At 39.3% G+C, this 18,311-nt stretch overlaps 1 protein-coding gene across 1 annotated transcript in view; it reads right to left on the minus strand.

Annotated features, from left to right (window-relative positions):
- LOC139463593 (chitin synthase chs-1-like) overlaps positions 1-16,393 on the minus strand; it is a 38,901-nt gene extending 22,508 nt beyond the window's left edge. Inside the window, exons 1-8 of the mRNA XM_071244864.1 lie at positions 16,166-16,393; positions 15,270-15,482; positions 9,091-9,156; positions 8,609-8,716; positions 6,972-7,091; positions 6,319-6,433; positions 4,929-5,076; positions 69-165 (exon numbers count right to left, since the gene is read on the minus strand). Of these exons, the coding sequence (XP_071100965.1) occupies positions 69-165; positions 4,929-5,076; positions 6,319-6,433; positions 6,972-7,091; positions 8,609-8,716; positions 9,091-9,156; positions 15,270-15,362 (747 nt within the window). The 5' untranslated portion in view covers positions 15,363-15,482; positions 16,166-16,393. The remainder of the gene's footprint in view (positions 1-68; positions 166-4,928; positions 5,077-6,318; positions 6,434-6,971; positions 7,092-8,608; positions 8,717-9,090; positions 9,157-15,269; positions 15,483-16,165) is intronic.
- Positions 16,394-18,311: the final 1,918 nt, after the last annotated feature.

Genomic DNA, 18,311 nt, shown 5'->3' on the forward strand with positions numbered 1-18,311 from the left:
CCTGCATCCATTGATATCTTATGGACGTTGCGAGCTGCCGTTCTCAACCTATCGTTTCTATCAGTTACCTCTCCTGTGAGACCGACATTCTCCATGATCCGCATGCATTCTTTGTACGTCTTGGCGTCGTTGATCTTAGAGTTCCTACGACTGACGTCAGCGATTCTGAGAGAAGAACGAATATGACAGAATAGTTACAAAGAGAAGTTTACTACAATGGCAAATGAGTTTCTCGGATGTTGACAAGAACATGTTTCTCTGAGAAACTACCAAGCACCATGCTACTGAAATATTATGACGTCATACCAGTGCCATAGTGGAAATATCATTTAGCTAATATAAAAACAATTATTTACACCAATGTCTGTGCTTCTATCAATGAAAATCATGATGTCATACCAGTGCCATAGTGGTAATATCATTTGGCTAATATAAAAACAATTATTTACACCAATGTCTGTGCTTCTATCAATGCAAATCATGATGTCATACCAGTGCCATAGTGGTAATATCATTTGGCTAATATAAAAACAATTATTTACACCAATGTCTGTGCTTCTATCAATGCAAATCATGATGTCATACCAGTGCCATAGTGGTAATATCATTTGGCTAATATAAAAACAATTATTTACACCAATGTCTGTGCTTCTATCAATGCAAATCATGATGTCATATCAGTGCCATAGTGGTAATATCATTTGGCTAATATAAAAACAATTATTTACACCAATGTCTGTGCTTCTATCAATGCAAATCATGATGTCATATCAGTGCCATAGTGGTAATATCATTTGGCTAATATAAAAACAATTATTTACACCAATGTCTGTGCTTCTATCAATGCAAATCATGATGTCATACCAGTGCCATAGTGGTAATATCATTTGGCAAATATAAAAACAATTATTTACACCAATGTCAGTGCTTCTATCAATGCAAATCATGATGTCATACCAGTGCCATAGTGGTAATATCATTTGGCTAATATAAAAACAATTATTTACACCAATGTCTGTGCTTCTATCAATGCAAATCATGATGTCATATCAGTGCCATAGTGGTAATATCATTTGGCTAATATAAAAACAATTATTTACACCAATGTCTGTGCTTCTATCAATGCAAATCATGATGTCATACCAGTTCCATAGTGGTAATATCATTTGGCAAATATAAAAACAATTATTTACACCAATGTCAGTGCTTCTATCAATGCAAATCATGATGTCATATCAGTGCCATAGTTGTAATATCATTTGGCTAATATAAAAACAATTATTTACACCAATGTCAGTGCTTCTATCAATGCAAATCAGGATGTCATACCAGTACCATAGTCGTAATATCATTCGGCTAATATAAAAACAATTATTTACACCAATGTCAATGCTTCTATCAATGAAAATCATGATGTCTTACCAGTACCATAGTCGTAATATCATTTGGTTAATATAAAAACAATTATTTACACCAATGTCTGTGCTTCTATCAATGCAAATCATGATGTCATATCAGTGCCATAGTGGTAATATCATTTGGCTAATATAAAAACAATTATTTACACCAATGTCAGTGCTTCTATCAATGCAAATCATGATGTCATATCAGTGCCATAGTGGTAATATCATTTGGCTAATATAAAAACATTTATTTACACCAATGTCTGTGCTTCTATCAATGCAAATCAGGATGTCATACCAGTACCATAGTGGTAATATCATTCGGCTAATATAAAAACAATTATTTACACCAATGTCAATGCTTCTATCAATGAAAATCATGATGTCTTACCAGTACCATAGTCGTAATATCATTTGGTTAATATAAAAACAATTATTTACACCAATGTCAGTGCTTCTATCAATGCAAATCATGATGTCATATCAGTGCCATAGTGGTAATATCATTTGGCTAATATAAAAACAATTATTTACATCAATGTCAGTGCTTCTATCAATGCAAATCATGATGTCATACCAGTTCCATAGTGGTAATATCATTTGGCTAATATAAAAAACAATTATTTACACCAATGTCAGTGCTTCTATCAATGCAAATCATGATGTCATACCAGTTCCATAGTGGTAATATCATTTGGCTAATATAAAAACAATTATTTACATCAATGTCAGTGCTTCTATCAATGCAAATCAGGATGTCATACCAGTTCCATAGTGGTAATATCATTTGGCTAATATAAAAAACAATTATTTACACCAATGTCAGTGCTTCTATCAATGCAAATCAGGATGTCATACCAGTTCCATAGTGGTAATATCATTTGGCTAATATAAAAAACAATTATTTACACCAATGTCAGTGCTTCTATCAATGCAAATCAGGATGTCATACCTGTGCCATAGTGGTAATATCATTTGGTTTATATAAAAACAATTATTTACACCAATGTCAGTGCTTCTATCAATGCAAATCATGATGTCTTACCAGTACCATAGTGGTAATATTTTTTGGCTAATATAAAAACAATTATTTACACCAATGTCAGTGCTTCTATCAATGCAAATCATGATGTCTTACCAGTACCATAGTGGTAATATCATTTGGTTGATATAAAAACAATTATTTACACCAATGCCAGTGCTTCTATCAATGATGTCTTGATGTCCTAGTCGACATATCATAATAACTATTTCTTGTTTCTTGTTTTACAATCCATTGTCCATACACATTTTATACTTGTCTATGACATGACATAGATCTTAAAGAGATTGTTATGGCAATGACATTAGGGACGCCATATCCTTGCCATTATGGCATCCATGATGACGTCATTACGGTTGTACTACCAATGACATAAAGGCCCTGGAAGTATCGTCACATAAACTGCCGGACAAAACAAATTATGCATCCTTGTTTGGTGGTGGCTAAAAATGAAAGTAACAAGAAATGGTTATTCGATTGTTATGTCGTTGAAACGGGTATCATAGTTGTGTTTTGGCAGTGTTTCGGCGATTGTTTTCAGCTTACAAACGTTTTGATGACGTTTGTATTTGTTTGGTCAAATCCAATTTTCAAGTTTATACATGTAGTTTCTTTTGCGTGACCGTTCAGTTTCAAACCAGCGCGCTTTTCACGAACTAAGCATAACTCTATATGAACTTAATTATCCCTGTCCTTAACTAAGCATAACTCGATATCAACTTAAATGACCTTGTCATAATAACAAACACCGTAGTGTTCGCTCATTAAGCCTATGACCAAGTGGGACGAAGGAGGGCCCAGTTGGATGGTCATGCCGATGACCAGCGTTCAATGTCCAAATGGGTACCATGTGGTGTCCGATCCCCCAACCTGATATGGCAGACATATTGCCATACAGTGGCATACAACTCAACTCACCCACCACTGATCAGTTGGGGGGCGGTCGGGTAGCCTAGTGGTTAAAGCGTTCGCTCATCACGCCGAAGACCTGGGTTCAATTCCCGACATGGGTACAATGTGTGAAGCCCATTTCTGGTGTCCCCTGCCGTGATATTGCTGGAATATTGCTAAAAGCGGCGTAAAACCTCACTCACTCACACTCACTGATCAGTTGGGCTGACTTCAACATTAACATGAATCGCTCAAGGATGAAAGAGTTATACCCCTTGAATTTCCATGCAGCAGTGGTGCCATGCAGCGAGACTACCACACGCTGGTGTTAAGGCATGGGCATACAAACAAAAAAACGAAGAGTTACGCCCCTTAGATCTTGAAGCTACTTCAGGACACTGCCTCAGAGTTGAAAGACTTGCAGAGGCGTGATAGGTTCTACCCTATACACTTGTGTATAAGATAGATCGCAAAGAACAATGGTTTATGTATCGATAAAGCATTGTTCCATCATGACGTCATTTCTTGAGATTCGAGTGAGTGAGTGAGTGAGTTGGGCTTAACGCCGCTTTTAACAGTATTCCAGTTATATCATGGCGTGTCAGCTTAATGTGGGAGGAAAGCCAAAAGTGATGCAGGTCTCAGACGTTTACCACTTCGGTGAAATCCACGAGCACGGGTATGGTGCTGACAAACCTAGAAACATAATCGGGGCGAACCGGGATTCGAACCCACAATCATAGGTTTCTGGCGTGTTCAAGGGACGCAACTCTGCACAGCGAATCGCGGCGCCTGGGCCACCCGTGCCCCCTCTTGAGATTCGAATATGCGCTGGCAACTTGATGACTGGACGACTTTATATATAAAGAGGTGTCTGGTAAGTTTCCCTCATATATGTAGCTGGCCTACGCACATAAACGCAGAGGCCAACAATCGCATCAGCAATGGGAGAGATATGGCAATCAACATTAGAAGTAAATAACAAACTTAACCCACCTGTTCTTTAAATGGACCTGTCCGACATTTCCGAGGTCGGATTCTATTCATCATTATTAAATTTCGGGGAATTTGTTTTAAAGCTTGTACATTTTATCAACATCCTTAAAGAGGCTGTACATAATGTACATATTATGGATAATAAACCACTCGGGGGCTGCTCCCCTTATGGTTTATTCTACCTGCAGTGTTTTATTGTACGATAAACAAATCCCACTTGTTTCTTTCTAAAATATCAGTGTAGGGATTTATGTTAAAACTTCGCTGTTTTTTTCCAATTATTTCAAGTTTAATTGGGGTCATGCTGGACGTCGTGGGCTTCATTAAGCTTTTAAAGTTGTTTTTTTTTAAAAATAATTCTAGCTAGTTTGCCAGCTTGCCTGTTTTGCTGTGTCTCTGTACAATTTGACCATGACGTACCCAGTTTGTATGACGTGGTTGGTAAACTTAACCGCATTTGTACCGAAACGTCGTATTGAAAGAAACGGAAGTTGAAATCCATGTAAAAATATTCAGCCAATAAATCCATATCATCATGACTATAATGAATCATCAGCTATCTCGCAGTAAAGTGTGTCAGTTTAGTGTCATTGTACCTGAAAGTAGCATCTTCCCTCATCGACCAGGCTGTCCTCTCATTATCAGCCAGTCCAGCCAGGAAGCTGTAGAAGATGTGGAAGTTGCCCTCGCCCTGTGCCTGGTGAACCACGCGCGTCTTCTCCAACATGTAGTCCTTGATGGTAACTGAAATAAGGGAGAAAATAATATCAGAATATTAGAGTATTAACTCGCCTCGATTTTACAAAGGTAGGGATGATTTCACATAGAGGTCCAATGGTGATGCGCATTCCTTGGGAGCTCTGCCGTGATGTTGCACTCACTCACTCACTCACTCAACCCGACCTGCCACTCACTCACTCACTCACTCAATCAATCAATCAATCAACCCGACCTGCCACTCACTCAATCAATCAACCCGACCTGCCACTCACTCACTCACTCACTCACTCAACCCGACCTGCCACTCACTCACTCACTCACTCACTCACTCACTCACTCACTCACTCACTCACTCACTCACTCACTCAATCAACCCAACCTGCCACTCACTCACTCACTCAACCCGACCTGCCACTCACTCACTCACTCAATCAACCCGACCTGCCACTCACTCACTCACTCACTCAATCAACCCGACCTGCCACTCACTCACTCAATCAACCCGACCTGCCACTCACTCACTCACTCAATCAACCCGACCTGCCACTCACTCACTCACTCAATCACTCAATCAACCCGACCTGCCACTCACTCACTCACTCACTCACTCACTCACTCAACCCGACCTGCCACTCACTCACTCACTCAACCCGACCTGCCACTCACTCACTCACTCAATCACTCACTCAATCAATCAACCCAACCTGCCACTCACTCACTCACTCAACCCGACCTGCCAGTCACTCACTCAATCAACCCGACCTGCCACTCACTCACTCACTCAATCAACCCGACCTGCCACTCACTCACTCACTCACTCAATCAACCCGACCTGCCACTCACTCACTCACTCACTCAATCACTCAATCAACCCGACCTGCCACTCACTCAATCAACCCGACCTGCCACTCACTCACTCACTCACTCACTCAATCAACCCAACCTGCCACTCACTCCCTCAATCAACCCGACCTGCCACTCACTCCCTCAATCTACCCGACCTGCCACTCACTCCCTCAATCAACCCGACCTGCCACTCACTCCCTCAATCAACCCGACCTGCCACTCACTCACTCAATCAATCAACCCGACCTGCCACCTGTCACTAAACTGGTAAACGTCAAATGCCTGCATCACTTCGGACTTCCTCACACATCAAACTGACACGAGGTAATATAACTGTTAAAAGCGGCTTTAATATACAAATTCACTCTTTCATTTCCTAATCATTTGTTCATCAATCCAAGGTGTGGTGATATTATGTACCTCCTTGAATACTGCCATCTGTGGAGACGTTAAACTGAAGATATTTTGCGAATCTACTTGAGTTGTGGTTGAGGTTTGTTTTTGCATTGCCGAATGCCGTCAGTAGAGGGTTGACCTTAGGACAAAATATATAAAACTTCAAAACAAGTAAAAATATGTTTCACATTTTTGCAATAGCTATTTCAGATCGTAAATAAATGAATTGCGGCTGGATATAACTAAAAACTATGTCAAAGCCAATGCATGTCTTATTCCTTAAACAAGTGACCCGTGAAGATTCCCTGGTAGAATAGGTCTTCAGCAACCCATGCTTGCCGTAAAAGGTGACTATGCTTGTCGTAAAAGGCGACTAACGGAATCGGTTGGTCAGGCTCGCTGACTTGGTTGATGCATGTCATTGATCCCAATTGCGCGGATCGATGCTCATGATATCAATCACTGGATTGTCTGGTCCAGACTCGATTATTTACAGAACGCCGTCATATAGCTGGAATATTGCTGAGTGCGGCGTTAAACAACATACCAACCAACCAGCCAACCAACCTTAAACAAATACTGCCGTTGGTGTTTTTACTATAACCAACAAGATATGTTTAATTATTATTCTGACAATTTTGCTAGAAAAGGACACATGTAACCACAATTACACTCACCTCCAATATTCTTTCATGTAAACCATTTTGGGAGTGGCCACTTATCTGCATCAAATGTTTCACCATGTATTTGGTGTTCTCTGTCTTGCCTGACCCAGACTCGCCAGACACCAACACAATCTGAAGGCACACATCAGGTATAATGTAAATATAGAGTAAATGTGAATCAATTTGTGACATCCTTACCTTGTCAGCTTGCTGACGGGGTTAACCTCTTTGGTCATGTGAACAAGGCGTCCGACCTCGGATCAGAAGGTCCGTGGTTCGAATCCCATCACGGGACTTGGAAATTTTATGGCCGCTACATTGGCGCCCAACGTGGGGCTGAGCACGTTCATATTAAATTTGAACAAAGTAAGCCTCAGTACCCTACCATGCGGCCCGGGACGTGCCTTCTGTTGACGGGGGAGTATGTAGCAGGGCGTGGAGTCGTCCCACAGATGACATCCTTACCTTGTCAGCTTGCTGACGGGGTTAACCTCTTTGGTCATGTGGACAAGGCGTCCGATCTCGGATCAGAAGGTCCGTGGTTCGAATCCCATTACGGGAGTCGGAAACTTTATGGCCGCTACATTTGGTTCCCCTTTAATTATACCTTGAGACAAACCCATAGACGATATTTCATGTTGAAACAATTTTTAGATAACGCCATCACAAGGACACACATTGTTAGATCTGAACAAACCCTCCGGTTGTGATGAAGGTTCTGTAGAGGACAGTTGCCATCTATTGTGAGCTAATTGTTGCCTGTAAAAATTGGGATCGCGAATAATGCAGGGATGGATATTACCAAACAATGTAAATAAAAGCGACGAACACCATTTCCAAACTTCCCGAGGCAAGTGAGTTAACTGACTATAAAAGTCCAGTTTCCACCCTTTCCGAATTAAGCTGGTATTATGAAGTTTGCACCGCTAACTCATTGTCAACATATATTTTCCAAATCTTTTCATGTTTTTAATCAAGGTGCTCACGTGATTTGATGCACTTCGCGATGTAAGACCTATTTCATCACAATATAGGATCAAGATTATCGATCAGCGCCGCCATTCAGTTTGAAGCAAATGCAAGTGATACGAGAGGCGGAATCTGAGTGGTCCATAGGAGAGGCATAGAAGGGACATAACTCGCCATTAGTGGCGCTACGATCGAGCCCAGGAATTCCAGCCTAGTTCGGCAAGGGTGGAAACTGGACTTTTAAAGTCAGTTAACTCTCTTGCCTCGGAAAGATGACCATCTCCATGATCGTAATATTTCTCGGTTGAAAGCAGAATACATTGTCTGCTTCCGACTATATCAGCAACATGTGTTTATGAATCACAATCAAATAGAGATGATTACTGGTGTTCGCGAAAAGGTGAGCGTTTCCTGTCCCAGCGGTGCACCGTTACAAACACATGCAAAGGCAAGTCAATTATTTACATGATGAAACACGGTAACATAATTTGTTATGATAAAAGTCAAAATGGGGAATTGCATCTGACACATTCTTTTTGGCTGTTGCGTCACATTGGGAAATGTGCTGCAGATGTATGCCATAAAACGTTTTGAAAGCTTTACTGATGCTTTGAATGTTGTATCCTTCATCAACCAATATTCGTTTGAGTCGTTTGACGCTGCTTCAGTAAGAAACCGACCTGGTTGGTATGTGACTCCTTCAGTCGGCAGAAGGCGGCGGCTGCAACGTGGAATACATGGGGATGCTGGTCATGTTTCAGCGTCTGCCAGGCGTACTGGTGGTGGTGCTGAAACCACAGAGTGTGTGAGTGATCCTGAGATATATCAAAGACGTTAAGGGGGTAGCACGAATAGCGGCATGGCACCAAGTATTGGACAGTCTGGTTCTGTTACAGTGGTTAATTGAGTTACGTGTTAGTCATGAATATGCTTTTTATTGGTTGATGTGAGAGGCGGAGTGAAGATGTGAGAATATGGCAAATTGTTTGTTATAGTTAATTAGTTCACACAGTGACATACATTTGTTGAAACAAGCCGGAAACGTCAGTAAGTCCATGTGTGTATCACCTGTGTTTTCAAGCACTTTGGTTGATAGGGGAATGTAATCATGTTTCGATGACGATATCATATTCAAAATACAGCTTTAAGTTTTTATACATACCTTTTTATCATATATGGGCAGCTCTTTGAAGGGATTGATAGACAGAAGAACATCTCCACACCGAGTCTGTAAACAGATTAAACAAAAACCAATACAGTACAAGCAACAATTTTAATTTACAAAGATCTCGGTTTCTATACATATCATGACGACGATTATGGGAATGTTAATTGGTGACCATGAACTTTACGTTAACAATTACCTCTCTCGAATATCATATCATTATCTAATGCACTGTCGCAACATAAATCATAATAACAAAACTAATTTGAAAATGCAAAATTCGTTATTTTTTAAGTGGTTTGTTAATATACATAACGTACAAGACGGCTTGTTCAGTTTGAATAATAAATGTAAAATACGGAGCAAAAGACATCTCTCAGTTGATTTTATTGTACGTTGAAACTATCTCAAGTCATTGAGATATTACATATTATATCGATATTACGTCCAAAACAATTAACTGTTCATGCGCTTAGTCGGCATTCAGAGAATACTTCTACATGGTTTTATTTTATAAAATATAATCTGATTCAAAACTTTTAATTTGATTTGGTTTTTTTAAATTCTTAACACACAACTACTGATGGGATCTTAGACACAATTAAATTTACTTTTCCGCACGAATTTACAACATTCAAACATGGTAGGGATCACGTGGTTGCAAATTCATTTCCTTTCCACGTCTTCTTTGAACCAATGTATTTTTACACATAATTACCCAGCCACAGATTAATTTACAATCTGTTGCAGGAATGGTGATGGTTAAATGATCAAATTTATGAACAGTTCTTTCAATTTTCAATCACATTAAAAAAACGAACTTGGTACACTTTCTTTTGCCCCCAGTTTATGATGTGAATGTGAAACTGTTTTGAGAGACATTATTGATACACAATAATCTTAAAAATAATTTAAAGTTAAAAAAGTGTCACGTGACCATATTACTCTCCGCTATCTTATTAAATATTTTCTCAAAAGGATATCTGAATTTATATGTTAGAATATGTGTATTGTTAACTAAGCTCTTGTCTCGTATTTTTGTCTATTGTAAAATATTGGATTTATCATTAAACCTTTTGTATGGATCTTATGGGTGAACATGTAAGTTGGCATTTAACGGAACAAAAACCGTATGCATTAAGTCATTGTTGTTTATTTTTCATTTTTGAGAATCGGTTGAATCATAAACCAATAACTAAAGTCTTTCTTTCAAAAAAGTCTATCTCGAGGTAAGGTCCTGGTTTCTGTGCACAGTAAACTACGGTTATAACGAACTCAAATGGACCACAAAATTTAGTTCGTTATAACCGTAGTTCGTTATAAGCATATATACAACACCTATACAGCAAATGGCCGGGACCAAAAATAATGTTCGTAATATCCGTCAGTTCGTAATAAGCGTGTTCGTTATAAACGAATTATACTGTATTTGATTATCGCAGGCAAGGTGTGTCTTGTGTCATTCATGTACATGTGGAATCCTATTTGTAAACTGTCATAAACACAGATCCACAAAGCGTAAAGATCTATGTCAAAGTGGCAATTACTTTATACCCCCCGTATGGGTTAGATATAACTATAACAATGACATTACACCAGCTGTACACCCACTACCCAGACTTGTCATCCTGCACAGTACATTCCAACCAGGAAGATCCTCGTGACTCGCAAGTATTCTGTACGACCATTGAGGCGTGTTACAAAACAGCAACACCTGTTCTTTTATACCCCGTAGAGTTTCATACACGATGTATGTGGGGTTTTGTGTTGAAGATAAGCAGTACACTGACAATATATATACAGAGGGCCTCTGTTGTATGCATGGGGATCGCCACACTCTTGGACCTGTTCCACGAACCGAGCTACGATTGTCGAACAAAGTTGACGAGTATTACGATGCCTGGAATGGGAGATGTTCGTTTTCCAAGCTTAAAATAAAAATCGTAACAAATCCGGTGATGTCGCGTGGTTCTCAACACATGACAGTGTTGTAAAAGAAAAATGGTTATATGGTTATAGAAGCTACATTACTATTACTATTACTATTACACGTACTATTACTATTACTATTACACGTACTATTACTATTACTATTACACGTACTATTACTATTACTATTACACGTACTATTACTATTACTATTGCTATTACTATTACTATTACACGTACTATTACAATTACTATTGCTATTGTTATACGGGCGGTCGGGTAGCCTAGTGGTTACAGCGTTAGCTCGTCACGCCGAAGACCTGGGTTCGATTCCCGACATGGGTAAAATGTGTGAAGCCCATTGCTGGAGTCCCCCGCCGTGATATTGCTGGAATATTGCTAAAAGCTGCGTAAAACCTCACTCACTCACTCACTATTGATATACGCTTCAGCAAGGTTGAAAGGCAGCTATCAATGATTAGAGGCTCCAAGCTTTAGTCAGAGAAAATTTTAGATACACAATTATGGTTAAATCGGACGTTATATCTCCCAGGGGTTTGACAACAAACTATCAACATGACTGTGTGACAAGATGGATGGCTCCAACTTTTCAATAGTCCACTTTCCCTTTACGTTGAGCAATGGTCCATCAGCTCCAGTCGTTGGTGTCTACTGTTCAGGTACAATCGAGCATACTCAGGATTTCAAAGAGCGTCACACGTTTCGTGCTCACAAGTTGTTACATCACTGAAGGACATCAAAGCTTTCAAAACGGTTTCAGCATAGACATGGGAAGAACATTGCCACAATTTACACATCATAGGCCATCATACAATTGACAAACTTTTGAAGTTTCTATGTAATGAATAGTTAACTGTTTTTTTGCGATCACACTGATTTATTTTGGTATGAAGCCGAACGACACACGTACGAAGTATATAATTAACATGATGACAATTGTGAAATAATATTTGGCCATTAAGTAATATTCGTCTGTGATACAATGACGTCTTAATTAATTTAACACAGTTGTTTAGTAGAAGGAAATTATTAGTTACAAGCAATTTATATTGCTTAATACAGTAAACTACGTTTATGACGAGCACGCTTATAACAAATTAACCGATATAACGAACTTATGTTGTAGTCCCGGTCATTTGTTGTATATATGCTGTATATACGTTTATAACGAACTACGGTTATTACGAACTAAAATAAGTGATCCCTATGAGTTCGTTATAACCGTAGTTTACTGTAGTAACATTGCAGGAAGAGTATACTGGAAATCGTATCTAATTCTTGAATTGTGGTAGGCAGGACACAGCAGGAGGAAGTTGTATTCAGTTTCAGTTGCTTGTAAGTCACATAGTTGACATATTCCTTCTTCATAAGGTGGTCGTTCCCATCGTCTTGTAATGATTTTTAAAGGATGTTCACATGCCCTTTACTGGAATACTAATCGTCGCGATTCTCTGGCCGTTACAAAATTCAAGTCATATTCTGTATTAAGTGAATATTCTAATCCTTTATAGGTAGCTAATTTGATGTATTTGCATGCTGTATTATACCATTCCTGTTGATGGCTGTCTTTGATTCCTTGTGCTACAACGTTGATGAAATATGATACAGTAGTCGGACAACGTGGTACTTGGGATGCAAGCGTGACATTCCGAAAGCAGGGTCCGCCACGTTTTTACTGTATTTTGTCAATCACATTGGTGTCAAAAGGGACAGACAATTCAATGATATATATGATTTCAGTGGATTTATAAAAAAAGGACAAGATCCAGTTTGTTGGTCTGGATATGTCTGAGGCTGTAAACGGCATATTCCAAAGAATTTTGTATTTATCATTTTCCATGACGCCCTCTACATATTCTGGGTCTTACCATGGATTGACCTGTGTCAAAACCATATGCATGGCGAAGATGGTAATACAATGATCGAGCCACTCCATCATGTGGTTTAAGAAACTGTGTTTGTGCCAGGGCTTGGCATCCACTGACAATGTAATAGACATTTTTTGTTAAATTCATGCATATTCTACGTTTCATATTTACATTTTGATGCAAAATCACACACTGACGGTTTTGAGTGGGAAGTGACTGGTCATGACCAGCAATCAGTAAACCTTCTGTTTCACTTTTCAGAACATTTGACTTGATCCAAGCAAAGGACTCTGCAAGGTTGCACATAAAGTCAATACACTGTTCGTTCAGATAGCCTCTCCTAATGAAATTGAGTCTGGGCCGAATGTCTACGGCACATCGCTTGGTTGACAGTCATATATGTACCTTCCTGCAGTACAGAACCATCAACAAAATCAACACTGACAGTGCGATTATGGCTCGTTTAAATAAACTGTGGAATGCCTTGTTTTTATCACGAGTCTTGACATGCTTCACAAGAGTGAGTGAGGTTGGTTTAACGCCGCTTTTAACAGTATTCCAGTTATATCACGACGTGTCAGCTTAATGTGGGAGGAAAGCCCGAAGTGATGCAGGTCTCAGACGTTTACCACTTCGGTGAAACCCAAGAGAACGGGTATGGTGCTGCCAAACCTAGAAACCTAATCGGGGCGAACCCGGATTCGAACCCACAATCATAGGTTTCTGGCGTGCCCAAGAGACGGAACTCTGCACAGCGAATCGCGGCGCCTTAGACGACTGCGCCACCCGTGCACCCGGTTCACAAGAGCATCACCAGACACATTAATGTGTACAAAATACTATTTTCTCATGAGTGAGGGAGTGAGTTGGGTTTAATGCCGCTTTTAACATTATTCCAGTTATATCACGGCGTGTCAGCTTAATGTGGGAGGAAAGCCCGAAGTGATGCAGGTCTCAGACGTTTACCACTTTGGTGAAACCCACGAGCACGGGTATGGTGCTGATATTTTCTCATGAAGAACCTCCACCTTCACACTATTATTATTATCATTATCATTATTATTATTTAGTTATTATACAATGGATAGCGTTTATCAATACAATAAGTATTGTATCACGATCTGAAAAATATGCAAAGAGGTCACCTGGTAGGTTTCACATTTACAGATCAATCGTGACATTGGTTACAATCTTTTACAATGCAGACGTGACAGAAAAGCGATTGCAAAGTGACTTTGAAGGGAAAACCCCGTGACGTCCACTCGTTCTACGCATTTGCGGCACCTATACATTAAACATATAAAAGGTAACACCCCATTCGCATTCATTGTTGCTCGCAATACTGTAGCATATTACATTCCACATTCACCAGGACGACACTCGGCTAATCTTAACAGTAATGTAAAACGCCGGCTACAGTGCAGCATGGTATCGAATGTACATGACTCATTTAATATGGTGCTTCCCGATTCGGAACCAGGAAGATATCGGTGTCAAAAGACGGAGACGTTTATTGGGTACATTCCTGAATTGTTGTGAATACCTACCTATCGTCTTTGAGCATGTCTTATAAAGCCGTACGTCTACGTTTAGATATATGTATTAACATATTCAAGCTATGCCAGACATATTCTGGACCATACACCGAATTACCGCCCACCAATTAATACTCAAGAGAAAGACTTGAGTTTATGCGGGAAACTTCTACATATTTTCGGATACTACTTCAAAACGCGCAATTTATTTTGTGATAGGAGGAAACACACACATTAGGACTAATGGCATAGCACTTTGATGAAACCCACGAGCACGGGTATGGTGCTGACAAACTCAACGTTCACACATTTATTATTATATTTTATTAAGGGATTCATTGATATGAATAATATACATGAACTGTAAATGCTCAACTTTGTCGAGCAAAGGCTCCACAAACGGCTACATTGTCGCAGTTTAAATATGAATTTGTTTTATCTGTTTTGTATAACGTAAAATTTGTCAAATTTCATTTTTTATCATCGATATGATGCATGTGGGTTTATTTCAAAACTTTAGTACATTTATTCCTATACGATCACACAAGCGGTACTTTGTTTATCACCAAATAATGTTTCTCCAGACTCCAATAAACCCTCAATCTCAGGAACACTTTCAGCGTCAAAACAAAACTCCTAAAACCACTATTGACGTCCCAAGATTCGGTAATTCGGTGGGGCCACTCACTCACTCACTCACTCACTCACTCACTCACTCACTGGTATGTATTGACCGGACATAAAAGGAAGTCCATACACTGACACACATCAGTGATCAATATGGTGTTAGATGTAACATCATTCAAAAGTACCCTCTACTTACGTATATAACGTCGTTGTTGTATCTTTGTCTCAAAACCTCGAGAATTTTCTTCTCACTTAGGTCACCTAGCAAGGTCAGGTCACTCGAGGTCATCTCGTATATAGAAGGGACACCTTGACCACGGGTCACTGTTCCGAGATAAAAGAGCCTACAATAGGGGATCTACGTCCAGGCTTCACCTTGTATGTATTTGTCAACAACACTTAAAGCAACCTGCAAAGAAGACAAAAATACTTTTATAAACACCAAAGTCATGTTGAATGCTCATTATAACTCAAATAAGGGAGTGAGTGAGTATGGTTTTACGCCGCTTTTAGCAATATGCCAGCCATATCTCGTCGGGGGACACCAGAAATGGGCTTCACACATTTTTGTACCCATGTCGGGCATCGAACCCGGGTCCTCGGCGTGACGAGCGAACGCTTTCACCAGTAGGCTACCCGACCGCCCCATAACTCAAATAAGCTACAATTAAGTTTAACATCGTTTTTGAAAGAGAGAGAAGCACAAGTAGTAGCAACAAATTTGATTCACCGAGTTCAGGGTAGCCTAGAGGTTAACGTTGTCGCTAGTCATGCAGAAGGCCGGAGTTCCATTCTCACATGAAGCCAGCAGTGATAATACTCAAATATTTCTAAAAGCGGCTTTAAACAAATATATGTTCTCATTCACTCGTTCAAGTCATTCAAACACCTGACAGATAATTCAGAACATATGACATATATATATAATAATACCAGCTATGTTTATGCTCTAATTACACAAACACAGCAAAATCAGTTTCACCAAAGCCAAAATACACGTGTATACCGTTACTGAACATTTGAATCAACCGTGGAGCATGACCCCTCTTTAAAGAAGATGGTGTATAGATATATACTCTTTACATCGTCTACCTCCTCACTGTCTGTCTGTGCCCAGCATCTTCAATTCATCAGCAACCACGTACCATTAAATTCGCCCAGAACTTGACTGCAGGTTAATTCGTAAGGAATGTTGGAAGCAATGTTCATATAACACAAGATTATTTGCCATTAGTTGGTTATAACACACGCTTGTCTTCCTACGCTGAACACTTAAAGCCAACGTTAGTCTTCAATGCGTTAATTCCCGAACCCTCTTCACCGTTCACGTCTTCAACTGAATTTAATCCATGCCCATAACGTGACTTTATTATTCATTCAATACAGTTTGGCTGGGTTCTTTCGACACGATGTCTTCAAATGCGCTTTAGAAATATACGTAGGAGGGGTAATTTATTCTTTACTAACTGTTAGCGAGCTTTGAGAGCATGGCTGTATTATATAGAGAACGTCAGGTAAGGACGTGTAACTAAATCATACGACATGTAAGACTTACACTATTTGAAAGAACCGATCCTTGAATTCGTCACTTAGTTATTGTGAAGAGATTAGTGGATGATTTTTTTAAGGTACAAAAATGGATAATTCTGATTAATAATCTTTGTTGTCATTTTGATATTGACATGATATACGCCTACTAAAGATGGTATATTACCATACTGAATATATAATAAACACACAGGAAAATCCCGTATATATGGATGGTATTAATATTGTTACGGTGCTATTGCCTTGTACGAGTACTGTAAACTACGGTTATAACGAACTCAAAGGGACCAGTAATTTTAGTTTGTTATAATCGTAGATCGTTATAAGCATACATACAGCATATATACAGCAACTTGCCTTGACCAAAACATATGTTCGTTATATCCGTTAGTTCGTTACAAGCGTGTTTGTTATAAACGTAGTTTACTGTATAGAATTCCCTAACGTAAGCAACACACTCCAATGCATTCAGTCACAAATCTGAATAACCGTATTCGACGTCTAAAGCGCCCAGGGCGCTCTCAAAATTAGAAATAGGGGGCTCTTATTAGAATGTTATTTTTGCTGAAAAAAGAGAGTTGAAAGATAAATTTCGTGGTTTATGCTGACACACTGAAATGTTTATATGCGACGGATATATCTTTCCAGAATTTATTTGCCCATAATTAAGAATGCATATAACACACGAGTGCGTATAATACGCGAATAAATAGTTTCGTGTACATTGATCAATTGGAAGGAGTGCTTATTGGGATTGTTCACTAGCCAATATATCAGTAAATATCGCCGTGGGCACTTATTAGAGCGGGGCGCTTATTACGTCGAATACGGTACGTTAAATAAGTTCCAAAGTGGTAACTTGGGCTGTGGTGCTTTCTTAATTTGTTTGAGAGAGTGTGTGAGTGAACATTAACCCTGCATGAGAAATATGTCATCAATACATGGATGAGAACAATTTGTAGGACAAAGTTGCACAGTCTGTATATTTCGTCAGCTACAGCTGCAAAATCAGGGTTTTTTCCATTAAAACTACGAACTAAATACTTATTAGGAATAAAGGACACCTTGCAGCAATGTAATTTTTGTGGCACGCAATTTCCTTTTTTCAATTTTGTCTGAATTTTCTTCACAAATTTTCTGGGAAAACTAATTTTCCTTGCCAAAAGCAGAGTCGATTCCACGATTCCAAGTGTATGATGAGTCTGTGTTTATGAATCATTATCAAAAAGTGATGATACCACGTGTTCGCGAAAAGGTGAGCGCATCCTGTTCCACCAGAAACACCCGTCACGAACACATACATGCACAGGCAAGTAAATTGGTCACCTAAAAAACACGGGAACTTATGGTACAAGTCAAAATAGGGAACTGCATCGGACATCATTCCTTTCAGTGATGCTTTAAATTTAGTAATGTCCTCCATTTTTTTACCATAAAGCTTTTTTAAAGCTTTACTCAATGTCGTAACATTGACTCTAACTTCTGAGCAAGAGCCGTGTGACGCTCTTTGATATCGTGGTAGAGAGAGCCTGTACGATTATGCCTCTTAAGTTGAGAAACCAAGATCGGGACTTCAGGAATATTCCTCGACATGAAGGGGAAGTTGACAATTAGAAAGTTGAAGTCATCCCTCTTGTCACACAGTCTTGTGGAGATTGTTATATCAATAAGAGTGATTTTGATGTGGGAA

The sequence above is a fragment of the Haliotis cracherodii genome, unplaced genomic scaffold (genome assembly GCF_022045235.1).
Source record: "Haliotis cracherodii isolate W230 unplaced genomic scaffold, xgHalCrac1.p SCAF_16, whole genome shotgun sequence".
Classification (NCBI taxonomy): domain Eukaryota; kingdom Metazoa; phylum Mollusca; class Gastropoda; order Lepetellida; family Haliotidae; genus Haliotis; species Haliotis cracherodii.